Source organism: Anabrus simplex, chromosome 2 (assembly GCF_040414725.1).
Source record: "Anabrus simplex isolate iqAnaSimp1 chromosome 2, ASM4041472v1, whole genome shotgun sequence".
NCBI classification, from domain to species: domain Eukaryota; kingdom Metazoa; phylum Arthropoda; class Insecta; order Orthoptera; family Tettigoniidae; genus Anabrus; species Anabrus simplex.
This window is the reverse complement of record NC_090266.1, coordinates 771,215,761-771,239,789: the sequence shown is the minus strand read 5'-3', so window position 1 is coordinate 771,239,789 and position 24,029 is coordinate 771,215,761. Positions and strand designations below refer to the sequence as shown.

At 39.4% G+C, this 24,029-nt stretch overlaps 1 protein-coding gene across 4 annotated transcripts in view; it reads right to left on the bottom strand.

The window, feature by feature from the left end:
• The window catches only part of LOC136863103 (serine/threonine-protein kinase NIM1), a 789,590-nt gene that overhangs the window by 198,713 nt on the left and 566,848 nt on the right, over window positions 1–24,029 (bottom strand). For all 4 annotated transcript variants that reach the window (XM_067139438.2, XM_067139441.2, XM_067139439.2 and 1 more), the window contains one exon: window positions 14,729–14,834. In XM_067139438.2, coding sequence (XP_066995539.2) covers window positions 14,729–14,783 — 55 coding nt within the window. In that variant the 5' untranslated portion in view covers window positions 14,784–14,834. The remainder of the gene's footprint in view (window positions 1–14,728; window positions 14,835–24,029) is intronic.

Below are 24,029 nucleotides of genomic sequence, written 5' to 3'. Positions count from 1 at the left end.
CGCTGCGCTGTTGCTGACGTTTCACGTTCCGGATCCTTCGCTCAGTAGTGCATATTTCGCAAATTTATGCGCCCATCGTTTGTAAATGTCACTTCATGCGTTAATTGTATTTTGTTCATAAACCGAACGAGTGGTTATGCGGGTTTTGTCAAGTCACTGTAAGCAGCGTTTGGGAGCTAGTGAGTTCGACTTCAATATCGGTAGCAGGATCGTTTTCCGTTGTTTCTCATTTTCACACCAGGTAAATTCTGGGGCTTTACTTACTTAAGGTCACAGTCCCTTCATTCCCTTTCCTATCCCATCGTCGCCGCAAGACTGACTGTGTCGGTGCGACGTAAAAGAAATTGCTGTCGTCCTTCAGCTTACAGACAATAGAGCAAACCTACAAAAATTAAGACGCTGATGGAGATTACCTCCCCTATATTTTAAGATATATTTAATCGTTTCTGTACAGATACGGTATCTGCCTTTTTATGTAATAAAATATAAAAACAGTACAGTATAATCACATGATAATTTACAATTTTTAAAATTTTTAAATTTGGTCGTCCTATTTGGACATAGTTCACCATACGTTTTCATGGCTTGCTTGACATTTCTGCGTCCTCTTTTCCCCAGGTCGTCAATTTCACTGCGTACACAAAGCTGCACAAACCCACAGCACTAACTACACTAGGTGGTTTCCACCAGCGTATTGACTTTTGTAGGTTTGCTCTAATGTCTGTAAGCTAAAGGATGACCTGATGCTAAGCTACTATGATGCACCTCCAAGTGCTATCTACAGATGGAAGATAAAGCCATCTGTCTCATGCTAAAATAGGAAACCATACCTATATTCGAAACATTATACTATTCTTATTTTGAACCCCGCAGCCGTCAGAAAACAGGTAAACGTTTGGTGACACCTGTAAGGTCAGAAACACAGTAAGCTCTAGATCCTTCTCAGCGAGATGATTCCAGCCACTAGTATATGATAGAAGCCACTTTTCCCGTTGCAAAAATCAAATGACCGTAAGTATGTACGTCTCCTGGTCATGGCCATCCATCAACGGGTGCTAATTTCAGATGGCAACCAACCATAAGACAAAGCTTGGACAGTTCCTATGGTTACACTCCCGTTACACATTTTGTCGCGTCACTTTATACAAGTTTTCGGACGACCCCCCAGGCATAAGATATATCTATGCCAAAATGTGTTTCACCGAGCTCGATAGCTGCAGTCGCTTAAGTGCGGCCAGTATCCAGTATTCGGGAGATAGTAGGTTCGAACCCCACTGTCGGCAGCCCTGAAGATGGTTTTCCGTGGTTTCCCATTTTCACACCAGGCAAATGCTGGGGCTGTACCTTAATTAAAGCCACGGCCACTTCCTTCCCACTCCTAGTCCTTCCCTGTCCCATCGTCACCATAAGACCTATCTGTGTCGGTGCGACGTAAAGCAACTAGAAAAAAGTGTGTTGCCACTTAAAAAAACATTTGTTTCAATTTCCCGTGCATGAAAGTGTGACGAAGGGTAGGTAGACGGCAAATACGTCACCTCCATACATTTCGTGCTAGCATTTAGTAAAAACATAATTTCGATAACTTAAACCGCTGTCCACACTTGGGGCGTCCACGTTAGCTGGACCACCTGCTATATACTGTTACATACCGTAATTCCCTACAACTATGATTCAGACATGCAACTACGGACCAGTCAGTTTTCGTGATCTATATTTTTACTGAGTGAGTTGGTTGAGCGGTTCGGGCTGTGCAGCTGTTAGCTTTTATTCAGTAGATGGTGGGTTTGAACCCCACTGTCGGTAGCCCTGGAAAAAAGGTCCATGGTTTCTCACTTCCTCACCAGGAGTGTGCTGGAGCTGTATCGTAATTAAGACAGCGGTCACTTCCTTAGTTGTCCTACTCCACCGTCGCCCTAAAATCTACCCGTATTTTACGAGATATTTAATACAACATAATACCAATATAATAAGAGAACAAGTTACACACTTTTTAAATGTCTTAAAGCAGGATAAATGGCTGGTCTATAGTTGTATGCCTGAAGCTTAGTTGACGGATGTATTTTGTTAGTGGTTTACCGTCGCATATCGAAGTTTTCAGCGACGCAAGGATGGGAAAGGACTAGGATTGGGAAAGTAGAGGCCATGGTCATAATTAAGGTGCGGCCACAGCATTTGCCTGGTGTGAAAATGGGAAACCACGCAGAACCATCTCTGCCGGCTGTCAGGTTGAAACCCACCATTTGAGGGAAATGGCAGTAGGGACTACAATGGAATAGGGGAGAGAATGTGCGAAAATTGCAGCATCGCAGATTCGGTCTTCCTAGAGTGGATTCTTTGGATCTTCCCACTTCAACTTCAGGTGAAGTCTGGGATGGTTCCTAACATAGGATCACGGACGTTTCTTTGGCCAGTATCTAGTATTCGGGAGATAGTGGGTTCGACCCCCACTGTCGGCAGCCCTCAAGATGGTTTTCCGATGTTTCCCATTTTCACACCAGGCAAATGCTGGGGCTGTATCTAATTAAGGCCACGGCCGCTTCCTTCCCACTCCTACCTCCATCCTGTCCAATCGTCGCCAAAGACCTCTCTGTATCGGTGCGACGTAAAGCAACTTGCAAAAAAATTGCTTCTTTGGCCCCTATCAATTAAAAATACACTCACAAGTGCAGATATCACTGCTACATAAGTTATTAGACACCATACAGTAAGTATACGAAGTTTTTGACCACAATATCCCAACTTTTCACACAAATAAAACAGCAGATTTAATACAGTAGAAATAGACCAAGGAAACAAGTGATAAAATTAACTGACATTTTGGCTATGGAACAAGGAACTCCTCACTAGGCCATCTCTACATGTACGTACTGATACTAGTATGGTATGTTTGCCATTCCCTTTTTTTAATTATCCATGCCTCAGTGTGGCCTATAAATCGGGCCTCCACGGAGCTAGTTGGTGCAATAAAATTCCAATGTGGTGTGCCATTAAGAAAACAATGCAAGGTATTCAAATGAGCCTTTTCTGAAGTTTGTAATATCGACCTCTTTCTCGTGACATTTCCTTCATTCAAGGAGTCTGTATGTAAATCTGTCTCAGTTCCGGCACGCCGCATTGTTTATAAAAAGTTATTTCATAATCCTTCCAGGTCAACAAACTTTATCGTTTTAAGACATACCACAAATCCTTCATAGTTTATCAGCATTCACATCGGAAAAAAATATTGAGCTCATTTTAAAATGATTACGTACTTCAAAAAAGGAAGTCTAAAGCCATGGCCAAATGATTTCTCATCTTCTTTTACCATCGCTGACTACACTCAATTGTTGCACTACACTACATCGAGTGGTGCACCCGCCCCTTGTGATCTAGTTTTATGCAACCCGCCGCGTTTACTACAATTCTGAAAAACATTGGTCCCTCTCGCTAAACTGGAGTAAAATAACGAGATGTGTGGTTACGGGCTAGAAGACAGCGGAAATCCCAAGCGCCACTATTAATTTATTACGGGTACATCGTATGAACCCGTCAAACTAGAACGGATACGAAGAACACGTACCTTCCAACAGGAGATGCACACACAGACTGGGAACAGGTATTATGTACGCTATAAACTGCCCGTTCCATGTCAAGCCTCACAATAGCTCAGATGGTAGTGGCGCAGTTGGAGATATGATAGTGAACAGTGCTCAAGGCTACGAAGGTTCGAATCCCACGCAACTTTTTTTACCGCCAATTGCCTGGGATGTAGCAAGGTTGCATACTTTTGTTTATTTGGTCTTGAAAAGGGCCTTTGGTATCGTGGCATATGGTATAGAGCTCGGTTGGAAGAGACTAGGGAACATGTGATAGAAGTTCAGTTACGTACTTCTTCTAATGAACTGACGACCTCTGTGGTTGATACAGAGCTGCGCGCGATGTTAAGGACCGTCTGGCGCTTTGCAACATCTCCGCCGTAACGGATCGGTATACCTCGGTGATGATCTGTCTAATGTAACAAGGATTGGCCGTCTTCTGTGCATACACCATTTGGTTTACATGGTCACACAGAAGAAAATCTAGGTGCATAAGATCGGGCCATTTGGCGTGCCCATTGCATAAAACTAGACCGCAAGGAGTGGGTAAGTGGTAAGTAAAGGAAAACGTGCTAAGATAAATCTTATGATATGATTATACATTGAGATGTTCGTTCCTCTAATTAAACAGCCTGGTGTTACAAGCCCGCAGAAGTTCCTTGCTCAATGTGTCGGAATCCGTAATGGAACTGATAAGTCAGATGCTTATGTATAATTGTGTGTATCCAATTGTGACTGATGCCCACACTTGTGGAAAATTAGTTGATGACCAAAATCGAATCACTGACCCTGCCCAAACTATCCACCCATCTGTGTCATTATGCTCGTAGCGTGATAGCACGAAGGCTTTATTTCCCTGTCGGAAAGTCTGTCAAACTTTCACACTCTTCCTTCAAACGTCTGCTCCATCACTTCACCGAGGCCAATGAAAAGTAATGCTTACAATAAACTCCAGAAATGTAGCTTTAAATACCCTGTAAAACAACTTCACCAAGCTGTTTCTCTACTGAAGCATCCACTGTGGTGCGAGACTTGTGTTCAATGCGATTCGACTGTGTTTCAATACCAACTCGCCTCAATTCTGCAAGGCTACTACGGACCTGACATGAAAAGTTAGTTCAGTTCAAATTATAACGGCCTATTATTATATGAATCATTTATGGATGTATACGAAGATGATGGTAAGTCTCTTTTGATATGACATACTTCACTTACAGACAGTGTTAAACAAGCTGTACGAAATTTAGGCGGAGACTGGTGGTGGTGTTGGTGGGGAAGAATTTAAACCAGATTAACTGCTCATGGCACCAGGCTTTTGTAACGGTATTTCAGGGATGGGTAATGCTCTTGGAAATTTCAAGATAGTGTGTTCTGTCTTCCACCATGCAAGAATATGGAGTCGGTGTACTTTCAACGAAAATGGCATACCTGTTTCAGGAATGTGCTATAGAACGTGTCTTATTTTAAAGTTTATCTCAAGAACAAACCAGAAAAGGGGAGGCTTAACAGCGACGTAGGAAATTTATGAATATACATAATAAAGCTGATGAAATCTGAACTCGTCAGTTATGATGATGGATTGAGAATTAGTAAGCATACAGTACACCTGTCACTATATCCAGTTGTACAGTCGAGTAATTTCCTTATCTCACTCCACATGCGAGGATGTAAATGAAACAGAAGTGGTTGGGTCACTGTGCCAAATATTCTGTTTCCTTGTCGCTTGTGAACATTCAGTTTAATCACTCTAGTAAATACTGGTACAGCACGCTTATACTCCTTGGCTTTGACGATATTCGGGAAATGTCTACAAGTGAAGAGCTTGTCCCATGGGGATCAAAGTACAAAACCCTGCTCTGCGGGGAATGTGTTTACCGTTTCTCTAGGAAGGTTGGCACACGAAGGTATTGCACTCAGCTCACTTGACGCTGAATTCGTCGTCAATGCTGACATATTAGGGGAAATATTTTTCTCGTCTTACCTCATTTTTCTAGTATGCTTCAGCAGAGTGATGCCTAGGCTATCATTACAGCTGTCGGCAGAACTATGGAAGATCAAACCAGCCTTCGGTCTGAATACCCAACAGACAACATACATGTTATATGGCAGTCGCCAGTGGGATACAGGAGAGCGCATCGACACGACGCCACAGAAGATGACTACCGCAGCAGTAGTCGAAACGTTTGGAAGAAACGAGAGGAGTGGACCACGGCATAATAGCCCGGAAGATTTTTATTATATTGAAACGGGCCGTGAAAGCCTTCATACTTTAACATACATGTTGTTTCTCAATGTGCGTCTCATCAATGTGTCTCCTCTTCTGGTAAAATTTCCCCCAAATCCTTCTCTCACCAGCACAGTTCATTGTCGCTTAATCTATGATACCGCATGCCCATCTCACTTTAAGCATTACTCCACATAAAATTCCCCAAAATCATCGTCTAATATGAATATCTATATGTATGAAGTGAGTAAATACATATTTTTAAGAAAGACTTTCCTCGCTTGCACTAGTATGATTTTATGTGTACCTTTCTTCTGCCATCGTTTGTTATTTTACTACCCAAGTAACAGTTTTGATCTACTTCCTTGAAGACTATTTCCTATTTCCCACACCACTTGACTTTATTCGACTGCATTTCATTACTTTTTATTTTGAATGTATTTATGTATTAGCTACCGACCCCAGCTTCGCACGAGAGCAGTTCTTTTAATCGAGCGAGGACTTGCGAGTTTCCTTGGATACGATATTAGTCGCTTTTCCTCTAGTAGTGAACACAAAAATATTTCGTTTTGATGTAACACGCGAAAGAGCCACGTGAAACTGTCCATTTCCACTGAGATCAACTCCAGCCACGCTGTGTCTGATCCTGTGCTTTATTTGCAATGCCAAAGCAGACTTTTACCGGCAACTGGACTTGTTTGAAATCAAAGGGAAAATCTGAAGGAATCTTAGGGTTTCTTGGTAATATGACTACTTCTCCTGTGCCACAGCCATTTAAAACAGTATTCCATTTTAAAGCTAAACAATATTGGCAGACAACATACATTGTAGGCTACCTAAAGAAACTGAAGCATCATTTTTTATAATCATATATGGACAAATCAAAATCCATAGTGGAGTACTCTTTATCAGATCACAAACCACGGACATTTCTTCCCTCTCTCAGACGAACTTGTCTGGTTCTGTCAGAATATTGGCGATTGTTCCGCTCAGCAGAGCACTCTCTTCCTCTCTACAAATAATGCCTGTTTGTATCATTTGAGCCCCGCTCGCCACAATCTCAACTCCGCTGTGTAGCCTGCGAAATGAAATGTTCACGGACTGAGTGAAGAAAATCCGAGGTGCATCAAATCACGACGGAAACCCCAAACAGGCAGTGGGACGAAATGTTCACAGACTGAATACAGAAAAGCAAGGTGGATCGAATTAATAGCGAAACTCCCAACACATCGGCCCTTCTCTGAAACTTGACTGTTCAAGAGTGTTAGCTGCTGGCCGAAGCCGGTGATGGCTAGGGTGACAGGCTCTTCCGCTGTCACTCACTCTGAAGCTGGTCTTTTACATTTCCATACCTCAGAATGGAGATTGTGTAAGAGAAGAAAACGTTGATATCTCTTGAGTTATAAATGAAAATGACGTTCTGTAAATGACATTGTGATCTATATTTCTTACTTGATGGTAATAACAATTTATTTTGATAAGGATTAACCGATTAATTTGAAAAAGGTTGTTTATAAATTTGACGTTTTTACTGCAAAATGTAACATAAAATCTGTTATAGTGGGTTATGTGTTAAAGAGAGATATATGCTGTCACGGACTTTTTGTAGAACATTTTATTCTGAACAATTCTTTTTTTTTGCTAGTTTTTTACGTCGCACCGACACAGATAGGTCTTACGGCGACGAAGGGACAGGAAAGGGCTAGGAGTGGGAAGGAAGCGGCCGTGGCCTTAATTAAGGTACAGCCCCAGCATTTGCCTGGTGTGAAAATGGGAAACCACGGAAAACCATTTTCAGGGCTGCCGACAGTGGGGTTCGAACCCTGAACAATTCTTATCCGCATAGTACAGTACAGATATATTTTTAACGGTTTAGCTAAAAAGACGGCCCATTTCTTCTTTGACTTGCTTCACTCAAATCGTTAATGTTCGGCTTCCTTTGTTCATAGATGAATGACTCTACACATAAACCTTTCTCGAGAAACACTTAATAGAATGGTGAAAACCGCATCGAAATCCATCCAATCGTTCTTGAGATTAGCCGTCACAGACAGACAGACAGACAGACAGACAGACAGACAGACAGACAGACAGACAGACAGACAGACAGACAGACAGACAGACAGACAGACAGACAGACAGACAGACAGACAGACAAGATCGAGAACTTTATTATCCTATGTAGAGATAACGGAGCGAGTTAGACTTGCGGTTAGTTTCGTGTAGCTATGAGCTTGCATTCGGGAGATGGTGGGTTTGAATCCCATCGTTGGCAGTCCTGAAGATGGTTTACCGTGAATTCGTATTTTCACACCAAGATGCATAGTAATTAAGGCCACGGCCACTACCTTCCCTTCCCATCGCTGCATCGTCGAAAACCTTCGATTTGTTACTGCGACGTTAAACCACTAGCAAAATAAATAAATAAATAAATAAATAAATAAATAAATAAATAAATAAATAAATAAATAAATAAATAAATTTTTGCTAGTGGCTTTACGTCGCACCGACACAGATAGGTCTTATGGCGACGATGGGATAGGAAAGACCTAGGAGTTAGAAGGAGGTAGCAGTGGGCTTAATTAAGGTACAGCCCCAGCATTCGCCTGGTGTGAAAATGGGAAGCCACGGAAAACCATCTTCAGGGCTGCCGACAGTGGGATTCGAATCCACTACCTCCCGGATGCAAGCTCACTACCACGCACCCCTAACCGCACGGCCAACTCGCCCGGTAATAAATAAATAAATAAATAAATAAATAAATAAATAAATAAATAAATAAATAAAGAAATACATATTCATTTTGTACTCCTTTTCCAGGGCTGTGTCTATAAAATTCAGTTGTGTATCCAGATCTTCAACAGACAGAAAAAATAACGTCATCGGGAAATTGACTAGGATTAATTACCTCTTCTTGATCTGTGATTACTTTCCCAAGTTTTTCTTTGATTTTCTTTACAGTCTGTTCTTTATAAGGATCTCACTTCTTTCTGGATAACTGAAAATGAAGTCCTCGATTCTTATCAATGCAGACTGATTTTTGTACAGGTTGTAGATAACACTGTGTTCCCGATCACTTCAAGAATCTCTAATGTCTAATCGACATTATCAAATGAACGTTCCAGATCTACAAATGCCATATACGTAGGCTTACGCTTCTCAATGCGATCCTCTAAGATCATATGTAGAGTCAGTGATGCTTCGCGCGTTCTTAACATTTCTTTGAAAGTCTAACTGATCTCCTACCAACTCGGCATCGACTTCTCTCTGCATTCATCTGTAAACAATATGTATTAAAACTTTACAATCGTCAGATACTAAACTAATGGTGCGGTAATTGTCACACCTGTCAGCATTCCTTTTCTTTGTTTTTTTGCTATTGGCATTACGACGCATGGACACAGATAGGTTTTATGGTGACGATTTATTTTCTTAAGAACAGCGATAACATCATTCTTACTTATCATATGAAATATTTAATCTAAATGAAGGAGAAGTACGTCAGAAAGTTTATGTATCAAAATTATAATTATTTCATACTATGATGTAATTGCCTTCTTCCCGTACTCAAAAGAGCACAAAAACGACACTTTATCGTACTGTAATTAATTCTCGCACTGTTTCATTACAAAATCGCCTGTGATTGGTTGAGCTCAGCTTCACAGTAATGTAAACACTGATAGTCAGGGAGATCATGAATCAAGAAACACTAAAATTAATCTTGTTGAATTGTTTCTATGCTTGATTGCAGTACCTGTGGATAAATACCCATCCGCACAAGAAAGTGGCATCTCTGCATTCTCAGCTCAAGTAATCTATCGCCAACACAATACTGACTAATGTACCTATAGATTAATCCATTTTCAATGGGTAAATATCGCACATCGTCGTTGTGCCTCCAAAAACCATACCGTATGTGAAATATTTCAGCTTAGAACTTCGGCCGGTAAGTGTCTGTCATCTAAGGTTAAATATTTTGCGAATGTGCGAAGGAACTCTCTTGTCTTCGTAATAACTGATATGTGCTGCGGGTCAGTATTTCTCCAAAGATACTGTCATATAGCGGTTTCTGCAGGCGCAACGACGATATACTACAGTATATCATAAAGTTATTATTACATTCATTAGTCAGGACCATGTTTACTTCTCTGGTAGCTCAGTGGACTGTTCAGTGCTCCAAATAACTTTATATGTTATTACAACATTACCCCATGTACACATCTCATATCTTTCGTAGCAAGACATGAACAACAAAAGAAGACGCCGTCAGTGCATGGATCAAATGGATGTACGTCTCGATGAATCAAAATTATTTATAATTAAATTAATTTAATTGAAAATAAATGAATTCACCAAAATAGAAGTACAATATTGTACATAAGGGCTACTTAGGTGATAAGCTTATCGATGACTTTCTTTAAAAACCTCGTATGTCCAAATGTTCTTCCTATCTATTATATCCCTTAATGTTCTTCCTATCTATTATATCCCTTAAGACTGGCCACGCCTCCCGGTCATATATTTGTATGCAGTCCATCAGAATAATTTTCGCTGTGTTCATTTTCCTTTGCTAATGTCTAAAGGAAAATGGACCTTAACGTACCGAATTGTAGGGATGTTGATTGCATGGCAAATTTACACACTCCTACAGTATAATGTATTTAAGGTTCATTTTCCTTTACCCCACCGCATAGGAAAATGACCATAACGAAAATTATTCTTTTGGACTGCATATAAATATGGGACTGGGAGGCGTGACCAGTCTTAAGGAATATAATGGATAGGAAAAGTATTCGGACTTACGAGGTTTTTAAAGAAAGCCATCGTTATGTTACTCGTTTCTGTCCGAGCCGCAGGCGAGCGCGTAACTATTTCAGAACGCCGATCTGGATACAGTTGAGTATTTGTTCTTTGACTAGGAAAATTAAATTTATTTTGTTTTTCTAGTCGGGTTCAACGATCAAGACTGTCTGCTAATTAGAAAGTGGACAGTTGCTTCTAATTTCTGAAAACAATTGTACGTGAAAAATGGGGGTGCATAACACAGCTGGTGATCGACGTTTCAGTTTAGTATTCGTAGCTGTGTATCTATCTAACGTGTGGGAATGTGTTTCTTTCTATGTTTTGCTTTGGAAATTCCGTATAAAATTCAATTATTATCATACAGGATTCGTACTACTCTTCCGAATAAAAGACGCAATTACACGACAGCATGAAATTACTTAAGCAGTGAGTTTTCAGTGTGCATATGGAGGAGATTCAAGCAAGCAAGCACGCATTTTATGTGACTAGATATTGTAATCATAGCCGCAGGACGCCCAGTTTTACGTGTAATCCGAACCACAGGGACGTGGATTTTCATTTCAAGTATCCCACATGCATTGAGGAGGAGATTTCTTGAGTAATAAATACGGTTAGGAAACCTCAGAACTCATCTGTTTCAAAGATCGTGAAAGTTCTAGTGCTTGGACCAAATCTGAAGATACAAATAGCCTTGTCGTTGTAGATATTAGTAAAATATTCAATGAAGTCTGTGAACACCACTGTCAACCGACCTGAACATAAGGAATGCCTTAAGAGCTGTTTCAATAAGATACTGTTCCGTCACCTTGTTGAACAATGAACACTAGAAAGTTATAAAATTGTCATCTGGCCGATTAAAATTTTTACCATTCAGACGATGATAGGGTTTAGAATGCAATACATTGTTCATAATGAATTAATGACCATTATTATTGTTATTTGTTAAATTCCTACAAAAACCATAGTTTTTTAACAGTCGCTTACCAGTGCTAAAGTGATACAACGATAAACACCATTGGCGGGGTTCAGCAACTAACCCCATGACTTTAATCTATATTTCGTTCCTTAAGCCATAAAAATTATAAATTATTTTAATATCCACGTTCAGAGTATTCAGCGTATCACATTTTCCGGTCTATGGACATGGTTTTCGTAAAATGTGATGTGAATAATGCCGTTTTTCAATTACATTTTCTTCATTAGGCAAAGTTTAATTCTGGTATTACGTACTGGCTACCAGTGTAGGGAATTACTTTTTTACTATCAACAGGGTATAACAGATGATTTTCATGTACAAACACTTCAGGCATATTCAATAACTATGAACACTGATAAGAATGAGTCAATAAATAAAATCAAACATTTCCATATCTTCATCAGTTTCGTCTGATTCACTTGATCAACATCTTCTGTTTCTCCGAATGTTCTTTGAAATAAACTGAAACTAAATTCACAGTCCCAGGTTTTGAGTCCATCGTCAATTACTTTCTCGGTGAGTCTCGGCCGCTTATACAGTTTCGAAAATGCGATGGAAACAAACCTCCTTCTTTCTGCACTATGTACTTGACTGACTGACTGTCCTAGCTACATATTCAATTACAACAATAGCAATAACGCAACAAACAAAGAACTGTAACCTGAGGCTCTCAACCCACAGAATGTTCGTCATAGACAAATGGCACATTTGTTAAAAATTAATGAACAAATCGTATTAGAGTTAGGCCCACGAAATATTTCTGGGGTCATTGATTGATCCCCCCCTTTTGGTAAGCGACTGGTAACAGTGGCCGGATTGTCGGACTTTTGTCTTACAGGCGTACTTTAACGTACCGGAAGAAAGCGTCACGGAGTTATCACGTTCAAACACTTCAGTCTAGAATCAACTTGCTAACGGAAGGACAACGATCATCTGACTATGCCAGGCCGATGTGTAAAATTCTAGCAATGAAGGGGGTGTACATGGGAGAGGGATGGGTGCTTCCTTACTAGCTCATCACTGTTGTTGATAACATGTTATCAGAATGTTTCCGGTGACAGAATTTGTGCCTTTATGCCAAATACAAGGAAGGAAAGAAAGAATGATTCATTCAGGAGTGACTTCTCAGTAGGTTCATGCCACTAGGAAGCCACATATTTTCATCTGTGAGTTCATTCTGCAGACTGAGAAGCTTTTAAAATTGCCTAGGCGGGGTCAACGAGTTAATAAGTATAGAGGAAAACCTGTTATGAAAACCGCAGAAGTCATCACAAGAAGTTGTAGCTCATATACTCCCCGTATTTGTTCACATCATCGCACTTCTCGTCACTCGCACTAGCCTCCTCTCTCTAAACCTGCATAGGACCAACGGAACAAATTCATGGCTCGTCTCTGTTTTGTTAACATTAATAGCGAGTGGGAGAGGATTGGCTGGTGAATTTAAAATAACATTGTTCCCACTAGCAGTCATAGCAATGCTTTCCTGTGATGATTATTTCTGTTCACTCCTCAAAACATGTGTTACTGCGAATATGTTTTACGTATGCTTATTACAGTAACATTTTGTTTTTTCTTAAATTTAATTTAATTGCCGATTTACAACAGGGTAGTAAACCCAATTATAGTCAACCTAAAACTCTTCAAAGTACTTATTAAAATACGTGACACAAATCTTAGATATCAATAACTGAAAATACAATTCTTAATAACTAAATTATGAATTAGATTACATCGATACAAGTCTTAGATTTTAATAACTAAAAATAATTACACTATCACCAGTCGTGGTCCTCACTGTGATTGTAACTATGTAATTGTATATATTTACGACTATCCACGAGGATATTGAAATTAGTGTCATATAATATAAATACATGTATAAATTATTTATTAGAATAGAATAGGATCAATTTTAACGGCGAAAAACAGTGTTAGCGTTCTCCAGAAAACCAACTTTTTAAGTCTTCCATTAGAAAAAGTTATTATTATGGATTTGGGAAAACAGCAACACCATCCACTTCCATATCTTTGGCTTAGATAACTTTTAACTTTATGTGCGATTTTATGTTTGTTTTATCTCGGAACGAGTTAATATCCAATTTAAATGTTGTAAATTTTTAAAACTAAATGTGAATTCCTTCAATAAACTTCATAATCTTTCGCAGGTATGAGTCTCGTAAAGGCAAATCAATATATAAAAGCTGGTGTTCATCCTCGGAATATTTCATGAGGTTGGCTACTGAGGAATATAGGAAGGCTATCATGAAATGTGCAAAGAGATGTTTATTGATTAATTTATGTACCGAGAGAGGCGTAATTTATGCTTTTTCTTACATGCAAACTAATTATTCATAGACGAAAATACTCTGAACTTTTCCATTTTTTCTTAATTTAATTTAATTTAATTGCCGATTTACAACAGGGTAGTAAACCCCAATTAGAGTAAACCTAAAAATCTTTAAGGTGTTTACTAAATTACATTGACACAAATCTTAGATCTCAATAACTAAAAATACAATTCTTAATAACTAAATTATGAATTAGATTACATTGATACAAGTCTTAGATTTTAATAACTGAAAAGCTTAATAAATGAATTATTAATTAAATTACATTGATACAAGTCTTAGATCTTAATAAATAAAAATAAACTTCTTAATAACTAAATTATTCAGTACCTATAACTTTTTGACAGATTTCAGCGTGATTTTAATGTTTAGTGTTTAGTGCAGCTGAAAAACGTTTTATGAATTTGGATATTGACATGTCGAAGTCCAAGTTATTGTCTATGCTAACAGCTTCATTATAGTTGTTACATAACCTATAGAGTGGTGAATGGTTGTGGGCGGTCGTCAGAGTTCTTTCAGTCCAAAGCGTGCTGCGTTCTCTTGAGTGCAAGCGATGTATGCGAAAATTCAATAGGAACAGTAAATTCATATTATCTATTTTGCTTAATAATTTATGCAGGTACTTGCCATTAATTACTTTTCTCTGATTTTCAAGGCTGGTCATTCCGACACTGCTTAGTAAATTTTTGTGCGGCATCATGAATGGTGCCAGCCATGTGTTTGGTGATGAATGAATCTTATGCCTCAACCTAAAACATTAACAGATCTACTGCAAGTAGCACAGTGGAGCGTGTTAACTCACCTGCTGCTGCATCGCCGGGATCGTTGGGAAAGTGATGTACCCTGGATGTGGGCATTGCGTGTCTGCTACTGCACCTCTTTCAGATGGTTGCGGATGATCATGGCGTCTGTAGTCAGAAATAAATAAATAAATAAATAAATAAATAAATAAATAAATAAATAAATAAATAAATAAATAAATAAATAAATAAATAAATAAATAAATAAATAAATAAATAAATAAATAAATAAATACTTTATGGATTTTGAGTTCTAAAAACAGAAATGGAGAATGGGAAGTTGAGAAAACATTTCTGAAAAGAAAGCAAACATGCACTAGACATGGTGCACCCCAACCAGCATGTACTGTATCTCAAGGGGTGTTAAGGGTCATCTCTGTCATATAAAATATAATCAGCCATAAAAATCAAATATCTAATCTAATAAGGAGCTTCATTACTGACAACATTTTTTAACATTCAGGTCCTTGGAAAGTGCTTCTAGAACTCCTCACAATTACTGTATCACCAGCCGTGGTCCTCATTATGATTGTAACTATATAATTGTATTTATTTGCGACTATCCACGATGATATTGAAATTAGTGTCGTTTAATATAAATATATGTATAAATTATTTACGAGTCAAAACATTTACTGTCACGTAATAGTGCCCTTGAGAAACAGCTGAACTGCCTTGCATTATTGCGTATCAGAATTTGAGTATTTTTGTGCAGCAGGTTGGATCAGTGCAGACCTGTTTGTCATTCGTTTTGCTTATGCGCATGGTCTGTGCATGAATTTTGAACGTGTCGACCTTCAGTCGTTTTGTGAACTTCACATAAGGTGGGTGTATGTAGCGGAATCGATACCAGTGGGATTAATTATTCCAATTCACATATTTACGAGACACGTGTTAAATACACACAAAACACTTCAATAACATTTTTGACACTTAGAAAACAGGCTTCACTTCTCTCCCGCACGTCGGTATCGTTCCACACGGTCTGGGGCGCATTCGAACTGTCGAACACGGCAATCGCGGAAGTTGTCTATGTCCCTGCCAGCAAGCGTCCGTTAGGCTGACCAGGCATTTCCCTGACGCGGAACATCCGGTACCGTCCGACTTAACTCCACGAAGACTATAGTTCACTCTTGACGTGCAGTCCCATGAGGGAGCATATGTTTATCCCTACCCCAGGCTGTGCAACAGAGACACGTAACTGCGGTAAGTGAATGCAGGCTGAGTCTCCACTTGCGCTTCACAAATACTGTCTATACCATCTCTGCACTTGGCTTCCGCCAGCAAATAGTATCTAGGCAATATCATCTATTAGGTGAAATAATAATGCTATCCGATGACTGTTACGCTCACTAACACTCAGAATGCGTCGATTTACATAAGAATGGCGCGAACAGCGATCCGTCAACAAGCAGGGTTTCACCCCACGACTGACTGTTCAGAAGTAGTAACGGTAGGGCCCAGAGGTCCCTTTATATAATATTTTACCGAGCTCGATAGCTGCAGTCGCTTAAGTGCGGCCAGTATCCAGTATTTGGGAGATAGTAGGTTCGAACCCCACTGTCGGCAGCCCTGAAGATCGATGCAAGCATCGATATGCGAGACTTGTAGCCCCTCTCTCAGACGTGACCTCTGGTGAAACTGGAAGTGCTGCAAAAATATTATATATATATATTTTTTGCTAGTTGCTTTACGTCGCACCGACACAGATAGGTCTTATAGCGACGATGGGACAGGAAAGGCCTAGGAGTGGGAAGGAAGCGGCCGTGGCCTTAATTAAGGTACAGCCCCAGCATTTGCCTGGTGTGAAAATGGGAAACCACGGAAAACAATCTTCAAGAGCTGCCGACAGTGGGGCTCGAACCTACTATCTCCCGGATGCGAGCTCACAGCTGCGCGCTCCTAATCGCACGGCCGGAAGACTTGTACCCATTTCAAAACCACAAAGAGGTTGGCCGGGTAAGACACATACGTGCGTGTCACTAGACCGTCCTCCCCCCCCCCCCCCGCTACCAAAGTGCACTAAAGTGCACCCTCACCAGGATTACCTGATTCAAGAACTGGAAAAAATCCAAAGAAAAGCAGCTCGATTTGTTTTGTTCTGGGTGATTTCCGACAAAAGAGTAGCGTTACAAAAATGTTGCCAAGTTTGGGTTGGGAAGAATTGAGAGAAAGAAGAAGAGCTGCTCGACTAAGTGGTATGTTCCAAGCTGTCAGCGGAGAGATGGCGTGGAATGACATTAGGAGACGAATAAGTTTGAGTGGCGTTTATAAAAGTAGGAAAGATCACAATATGAAGATAAAGTTGGAATTCAAGAGGACAAACTGGGGCAAATATTCATTTATAGGAAGGGGAGTAAGGGATTGGAATAATTTACCAAGGGAGATGTTCAATAAATTTCCAATTTCTTTGAAATCATTTAGGAAAAGGCTAGGAAAGCAACAGATAGGGAATCTGCCACCTGGGCGACTGCCCTAAATGCAGATCAGTATTGATTGATTGATTGATTGATTGATTGATTGATAAATGTGTTCTACCTCGAAAACCATTCGGAATAGGGCATATGCCCTTTGTTTCAAACGATCGTTCCTGTCATATCCCCGAATATTGACCATTCCTCCTGGGACACCCTGTATAAATAAGACAATTAAAATATCAGTACATATACCATATACAAAAGTATTCTCCGTCGCACTAACCCTACTTAATTATTATAAAACTGTAGACCAGTACAAATGATTAAATAAATTGTCCGGCTCTATGGCTGAATGGTCGGAATCTTGGCCCTCGGGGCATCGGGATCGACTCCTGGCCAGTTGGAGGGATTTTAATCGTAAACGATTAATTTCCTTAGTTCGGGGACTGAATGTTTAAGCTTTACCCAATATTCCTGCACAGCACAGCCCATGATTACACACAACACTATCCTCCACCCGACTAACAGTTTCCTATACACGCTGCCCACCCTAACCGGAGAGTCCACTTTACAGAAGCTTCGTCAGGGTAGCCACGCGAAATTATTATTAAATAAAAATAATCTTATGGATTGATTTTAATACAATGAAATAAAATTTATAGAAATTATCGCAAGTGTTGCTCACAAATGAATACCGGTATGTTTCTGGAGAAAGAAAATGACGGGTAATGGCAAATGATTTTAACTTAATATTTTAACTTGTTGTACAACGTTTGCAGTTTATTACCGAAAGAATTATATTGCTGTCGTTTACAGACACAATGATGTAGACCTACCTGACAAACCACTTAACATCTTTCAGTACTTACTGTATTATCATATCTACCTCACAGTGCTTAGCTCAGCCACTATTGTCTCCTCTGTTCCTGGTGTTAACATTTTAATTTCTTTTTCGAGAAATTATCTTAGTATTCGATTGGTCTATTTGGAAGTAAACACAAGTTTCTCGAATTTTACAAATATAGGGTGTTCCACATCAAGTATTTCCTATACTGCCGTAGAGGAGTCTAATGAAGCAACTCTTACAGATTTAAAAGTAATTTTAGGGATCCTCCTCTCCTGTAAAATAGATTTTAAAAATAGTTCTTTTTATTAAATATGTACATACTTCAAAGCTTTTCTCACATGAATGTCTAAAATGAAGTGAAATTAACGTTTGATTTTGCTTGTATATACTTGCGGAGGGCAGTAAAGATAAATAGCACAGCCCATGATTAGAGTAACTACTAGAGTAGAACGCAGCCCGGAAGGCGGTTTCGTTGCGCAGAGAGAGACAGAAGTATGAGGTGCGGTGATGCCAATGTTGCTACTCATAACAGCATGTATGTGTAAACATTTTTTCATCCAGTTATATCTTTAATTCCAAAGCGATGACCTATAATTTTTTGGGCTTAAAAGTTTCCTGAAAATCCAAATTAATTTTTAACATCAAACCCCGAGAAAGTGTTGAGGGGAATTTTCGAGATATTAAAGAAGTTAAATGGAAGTTGAGAGAAATGAAGACGAAGTGCAGAGAGCATAATAGCATTAATGTGTAAACATTTTTTCATCCAGTTATATCTTGAATTCCAAAGCGATGACCTATATTTTTTGTGGGCTTAAACGTTTCGGAAGGTCCAAATTAATTTTTAACATCAAACCCCGAGAAAGTGTTGAGGAAAATTTTCGAGATATTAAGGAAGGTAAATGGACGGTCCAGTTTCAATGCCGTAGGATATTCGCCGTTTTTATACATATTAAATATTGATGTACGCAGAACATTTTTAATGAAATCATCGAGTACCGTCACTGGCTTCTTCCTCTAAGGGTTCTCCTCTGGCGACCTGAACACCGCATTATTTTTATTTCCGAAGCTTGTTTTATCCTCTGTACTGTTTGCAGGCCGATACCACACGCGAGTGCTGTCTTCTTTTGAAGCGTGGCAACATGGCGTTCCTCACCTTCTCCGCCTATGAAAGCCTGCTGCTGCATGCTTACCAAATACAAATACACTTTAAATACTATTTCCCTCGCCTGTCGACGGAATACTTGTCTTTTTGCTCTTCCTGGATCTATCGTACACACGCAAATAGTTCCCTAAAGTCGTTGATTATGATATTTACAAATAAAACTCGAAACATTCACTCGTGACCCGCACAAACAAGCACCTCTTACTGAAATGATTCTATTAGCTCAGCGGAAAACACGTCATACTACAAAGTGCGCGAATGTTACTGCGCAACCCTCTTCTAACCGCCTTCCGGGCTGCGTTCTACTTCTAGTAGTCTCCAATGTTTTAGTGCAACCAATATGGCGACTGCGTGTGTCCGCTGGCTTCAATTCGGGCACCATATTGGCGACTCTATATTTTTTGTTAGTTGTGTTCCATAACTTTGTATTAATTAAGTGTAAATGTATTGGGGAGTCCAGAAAGCTGTAGAAGCTACTTGGGTGCTACAGCAGTTCAGTTTTCATAATAATCACAATAATATTTATGAGATTTACCCTGTGTAGTGCAGGTTTAAAGTGAATGTTATCAGTTTGAGTCCTAGTAACCTTGTGATCACGTTGTGGAGCTAGTGTTTGGTTGGTACCAGTGCAATTGGCGCCGTAACGTGAAGCCGAATGATATCCAGACTTACAATATGATATCGATGAGCACAATTGGTCCGGTATTTTAGTGAGCTTGTGCTAGGAGTAATTTATCAGTGTTTTCCTGTTTTGAGTATATTTATCAGTTAGAGTAATAGTAGTGTTATGAATTTGAGAATAAGAAAAATGCATACAGGAAGTATGACTGTTAATGATCAGCAGAGAAGCTTTGACGCAAGCACACAATATTTTGATGAATAGTTTTCAAAGTGAAATGTCTACGGAAAAAGTGTATGGAATTGCCATGGGGGGGAGGGGGTGAAGGGGAAAGTAGTGAGCATAACCAATGTAATATGGGGGTAATAATTTCATGAAGTTGGTATTGGAGCAGTTGATCAAATTGATTGATCAAGCGAATAATTTTAGTAGTCAAATTAGTAATCAGGGGAAGGAATTAAATGATAAAATTAGTAATGTAGAGCAGGAGGTAAGTCATTTAATTGATAGGCATTGAATGGCAGCTAATGACTGGGGTAGTAGTGTGGAGAAAGCAATTGATAATGTAGGGAGGGAAGGTGATGATCTGAGAGATTTTTGGGGCAAAGGGTGTGAAGAAATGGAGAAAGATTTGTCGGAGGACCTATTATGTGCTAATATTGATGGTGATACTGATAACACTGTGGTAATTGATGCTCTTTGGGAAGTTAAAGAATTGAAAAGGAAGTTTTTGTGAAGGTGGTGAATATTATTTTGTGGGGGAGGAGTCCTTGAGGAAGACATATCATGTTGTTGATATTGGTGTAATTGAGGAGATTAATGTTACGTCGATAATGTGTCAGAGTAGTGATGATTTTGAGATTAATTAAACTTCCGTTAAGAGGGTCGAGAGCAACAGTGTTGATGGCATGAATGATGTGCGAGTGGGAACTACGATAAAAGATACGGAAGATGTAGTAATTGTGTGGGAATTTAGTAGTAATGGTGGGGATCTCGTGGTCAATGATAGTAGTGATTTCAGTGTGAGTGAGGGAACATATGAGATGAGTTTTGTGAATGAGATTGAGGTGATTGAAGCTGGTATGTTGGATAAGGGTGAGTGGATGGCTTTACGTCGCACCGACACAGATAGGATAAGTGGGTGAAAACTGTCGATGCTGTGAGTGAAAGTCTTTGTGAAGGGGAGCTTAGGTCACATTCTGTGCATAATAAGAATCATAAGAGTGGTTGTGAATAATATGGGGATTCAGGGTTTGAAGATTTTATGAGGAGTATTTGTGTTGGAGAGCTTTTTGGTATTTGGAGAAAGTTTAAGGAAAGTGAGAAGGGTAATGTGTATGAGATAACAGGAAGTCGATTCAAAAGTATGTTTAGTGGAAGATCTGATGCAGAAAGTGGTGTGAATGATTTGAGCAACGTGTGGAGTACTGATGTAAGATATGAGATTCTTTTATGTTTTCAGGGGAGGGATGTTTTGAATGTGAAAATCATCTGTGTTCCGAATAACTGTCAGTACAAGGTATCTGTGAAAGAGTGGGAAGAAAGTTTTTGTGTGAGGTTGGCAACCATGATAGGTCTATCCTCAGCAGAAGGGGTACGTTCAAAGGTGGTGTTTCTGCTGACTAACACCAGTTTAAAGAAGGCAGCGGATAGGAGGGTGATGCAGCAGGGGAGGCATCACGGGTATAGTTTTGAAGTTGAGGAGGAGGTGTTACTAAAGATTCCACACATTTCATCCGCTGACAATAAGAAAATTCATAAGTTTTTAAATTGTATCAGTGACCTTACACTATAGGTAAGAAAGTTGGCAAGTGTGCTTATCACCTGTTGAAGAGTAAAGGTGACATTAAATACAGTATTCACAATCTTAAGATGTATGTAAAGTGATGTATTTAAGTTAAGATGTTCTATGTATGTCAACAAGAATGTGTAATCTTTTTAAGTAATATTGAGTGAACTTAACTGGCTGTGTAGACTTCTATTGTGAAAATACTGTGATTTTCTCAGATGTATTGTAAATTAGTCTTCAAATTCAAGGGGAGGAATTGTTAATCGTACAAAATTCCAACCACATGTGAAGTCAATTTTTGTATTTACGGCAATATTTTCGCCAAATTATAGGTTAGGTATTTATTTTGTGTTGTCAGTATCATGCATTTTATTGTAGGAATACTGTATGTATTTATTGATGTATAATAATCATTATTTAGGCATTGTAAGAACTCGGTATTAAATTGGTGGCATTCTGTTGCCGAACGTGGGAAATTTTTGTTAAGCAAGAAAACTAAATATAGGGAAACTTGTGAAAGATTTTGGTTTGCCCAACATGACGTGTGTCTCCCAACAGTGTTCAAGGCGTCAGTACGCCAATGTTGAGCGTCACAATTTCGAAAACGGTGTGCCACGTGTGACAGATATGGAAGATTGTGATTAGCTAGGACAGAGGAAATCATGTGACTTGAAGAAGTGTATTTTATGGCCGGTTTGCCGGAAGGTCGGTCTTGTTGGTGTTGAGTAGTGGAAATGTTGCGATCGGCTGGTTATCCTACTTGAAGTGTGCGACGTTTGGTCCTATTGAATGCTGCTTGTGCCTGTCCCTTGGGAGATATTTCTCGTCGATGGACGTCCGGTTGGGACACACTCCAGCGTTAGAGATCATCATATGTTATTTATACTACAAGTCTGCTATGAAGTGAGAATGGTTTCAATATAAAATAATAAACCATGAACTTGTCACCAAAGTTATCGGCGAGTTTGGCGAGGTATGGGGACATTTAACATCAACTTTCGACTTCAATCAATCAACCACTACGGATCAATTCGAAATGGTGTAGCGGGTTATACGGCTGAGGTTCGCGATCCCGTAATTGAGACTAACCAGATTACATATAAATTCAAGCTAAGAAGGTTTTGTGTATATACTGTATGTACAGTTGAGTTTAGCGTGTAGCAAAGGGCGGAGAAAGTCCCAATATAATGTTTGATAGCAAGGTCGACGTACAAGCTAAATTTTTAAGTCTGTTATTATGACATGTAAATTCAGTGCGGATTGTGAATCAGAAGATATGAACAGTGTATTTCCGATGTCGTAATTTGTGTTATGTGTTAAGGAGGTGGTATGCTATACATGCATTAATGTGGTCACATTTTTAGTGTTTATTTCTTGCATTGTCGTTTTGTTATCTGCTGTGAAGAATATTGAGGTGGTTAAGTTTGGAACTGCATTTATATATTTTAATGGACATTGTGTCATTTCACAAAAGAATATAACCTAATGCTTTTTTCAGTTCAACAAGTCATCAGGTTAGGTAAGCAAGTCAGGATATCGTCAGCCTATGACCCCAGCCTGGATAATAACTTATTCTCATGCTAATTTCGTATTGTGTATTGTATCAAGTACATTGGTGACCAATCAGTTTTTTTGTTAGTTGTGTTTCATAACCTCGTATTAAGTGTAAATATATTGGGGAGTCCAGAAAGCAGTAGATGCCACTTGGGTGCTACAGCAGTTTAGTTTTCGTAATAATCATAATAATATAATGAATTTATGTGAATTATCCTATGTAGTGCAGGTTTAGGGGCTGTCTGGCCAAGGCGGTAAAGGCGTTCTCGGTTCGCCCAGAAGGACGTGGGTTCGAATCCCCGTCAGGAAGTCATAACATTTAACAAACGAGATTTCCACTTCCGGAGGTGCATATGGCCCTGAGGTTCACTCAGCCTACACCAAAAATGAGTACCAGGTTAATTCCCGGGGGCAAAGGCGACAGGGCGTAGAGATAACCATTCTATCCCATCACGTGCTGTGGCTAACAATGATGGAAGCCTTTACCTTCCACTCCTCCAAGGGACTGTCTTTAGTGCAGGTTTAAAGTGAACGTTATCAGTTTGAGTCCTAGTAAGCATATACTTGCGGAGAGCAGTAAAAATAAATAGCACAGTCCATGCTTAGTCTCCACTAATATGGCGACTGCGTGTGTCCGCTGGCTTCAACTCGGGCACCACATTGGCAACTCTATATTATTCTGTGCTTGTTGACTTCATCTCTACTTATCCTCCTTCGACTGTAATGAGTAACGACTACCAATTATTCTACAAGTGATATAGTTAAAATGTATATACTCGTACAACTCACCTAAAAATGGATACGAAAGCCATTTGGACTAAGAAAGGAGTGAATTAGACTGCTTGTACAGAAGAGTACAGGATGTTTTAGATATATTCAAAGGTAAGGATTTGATGTGTCGGATTCTGAGAATCT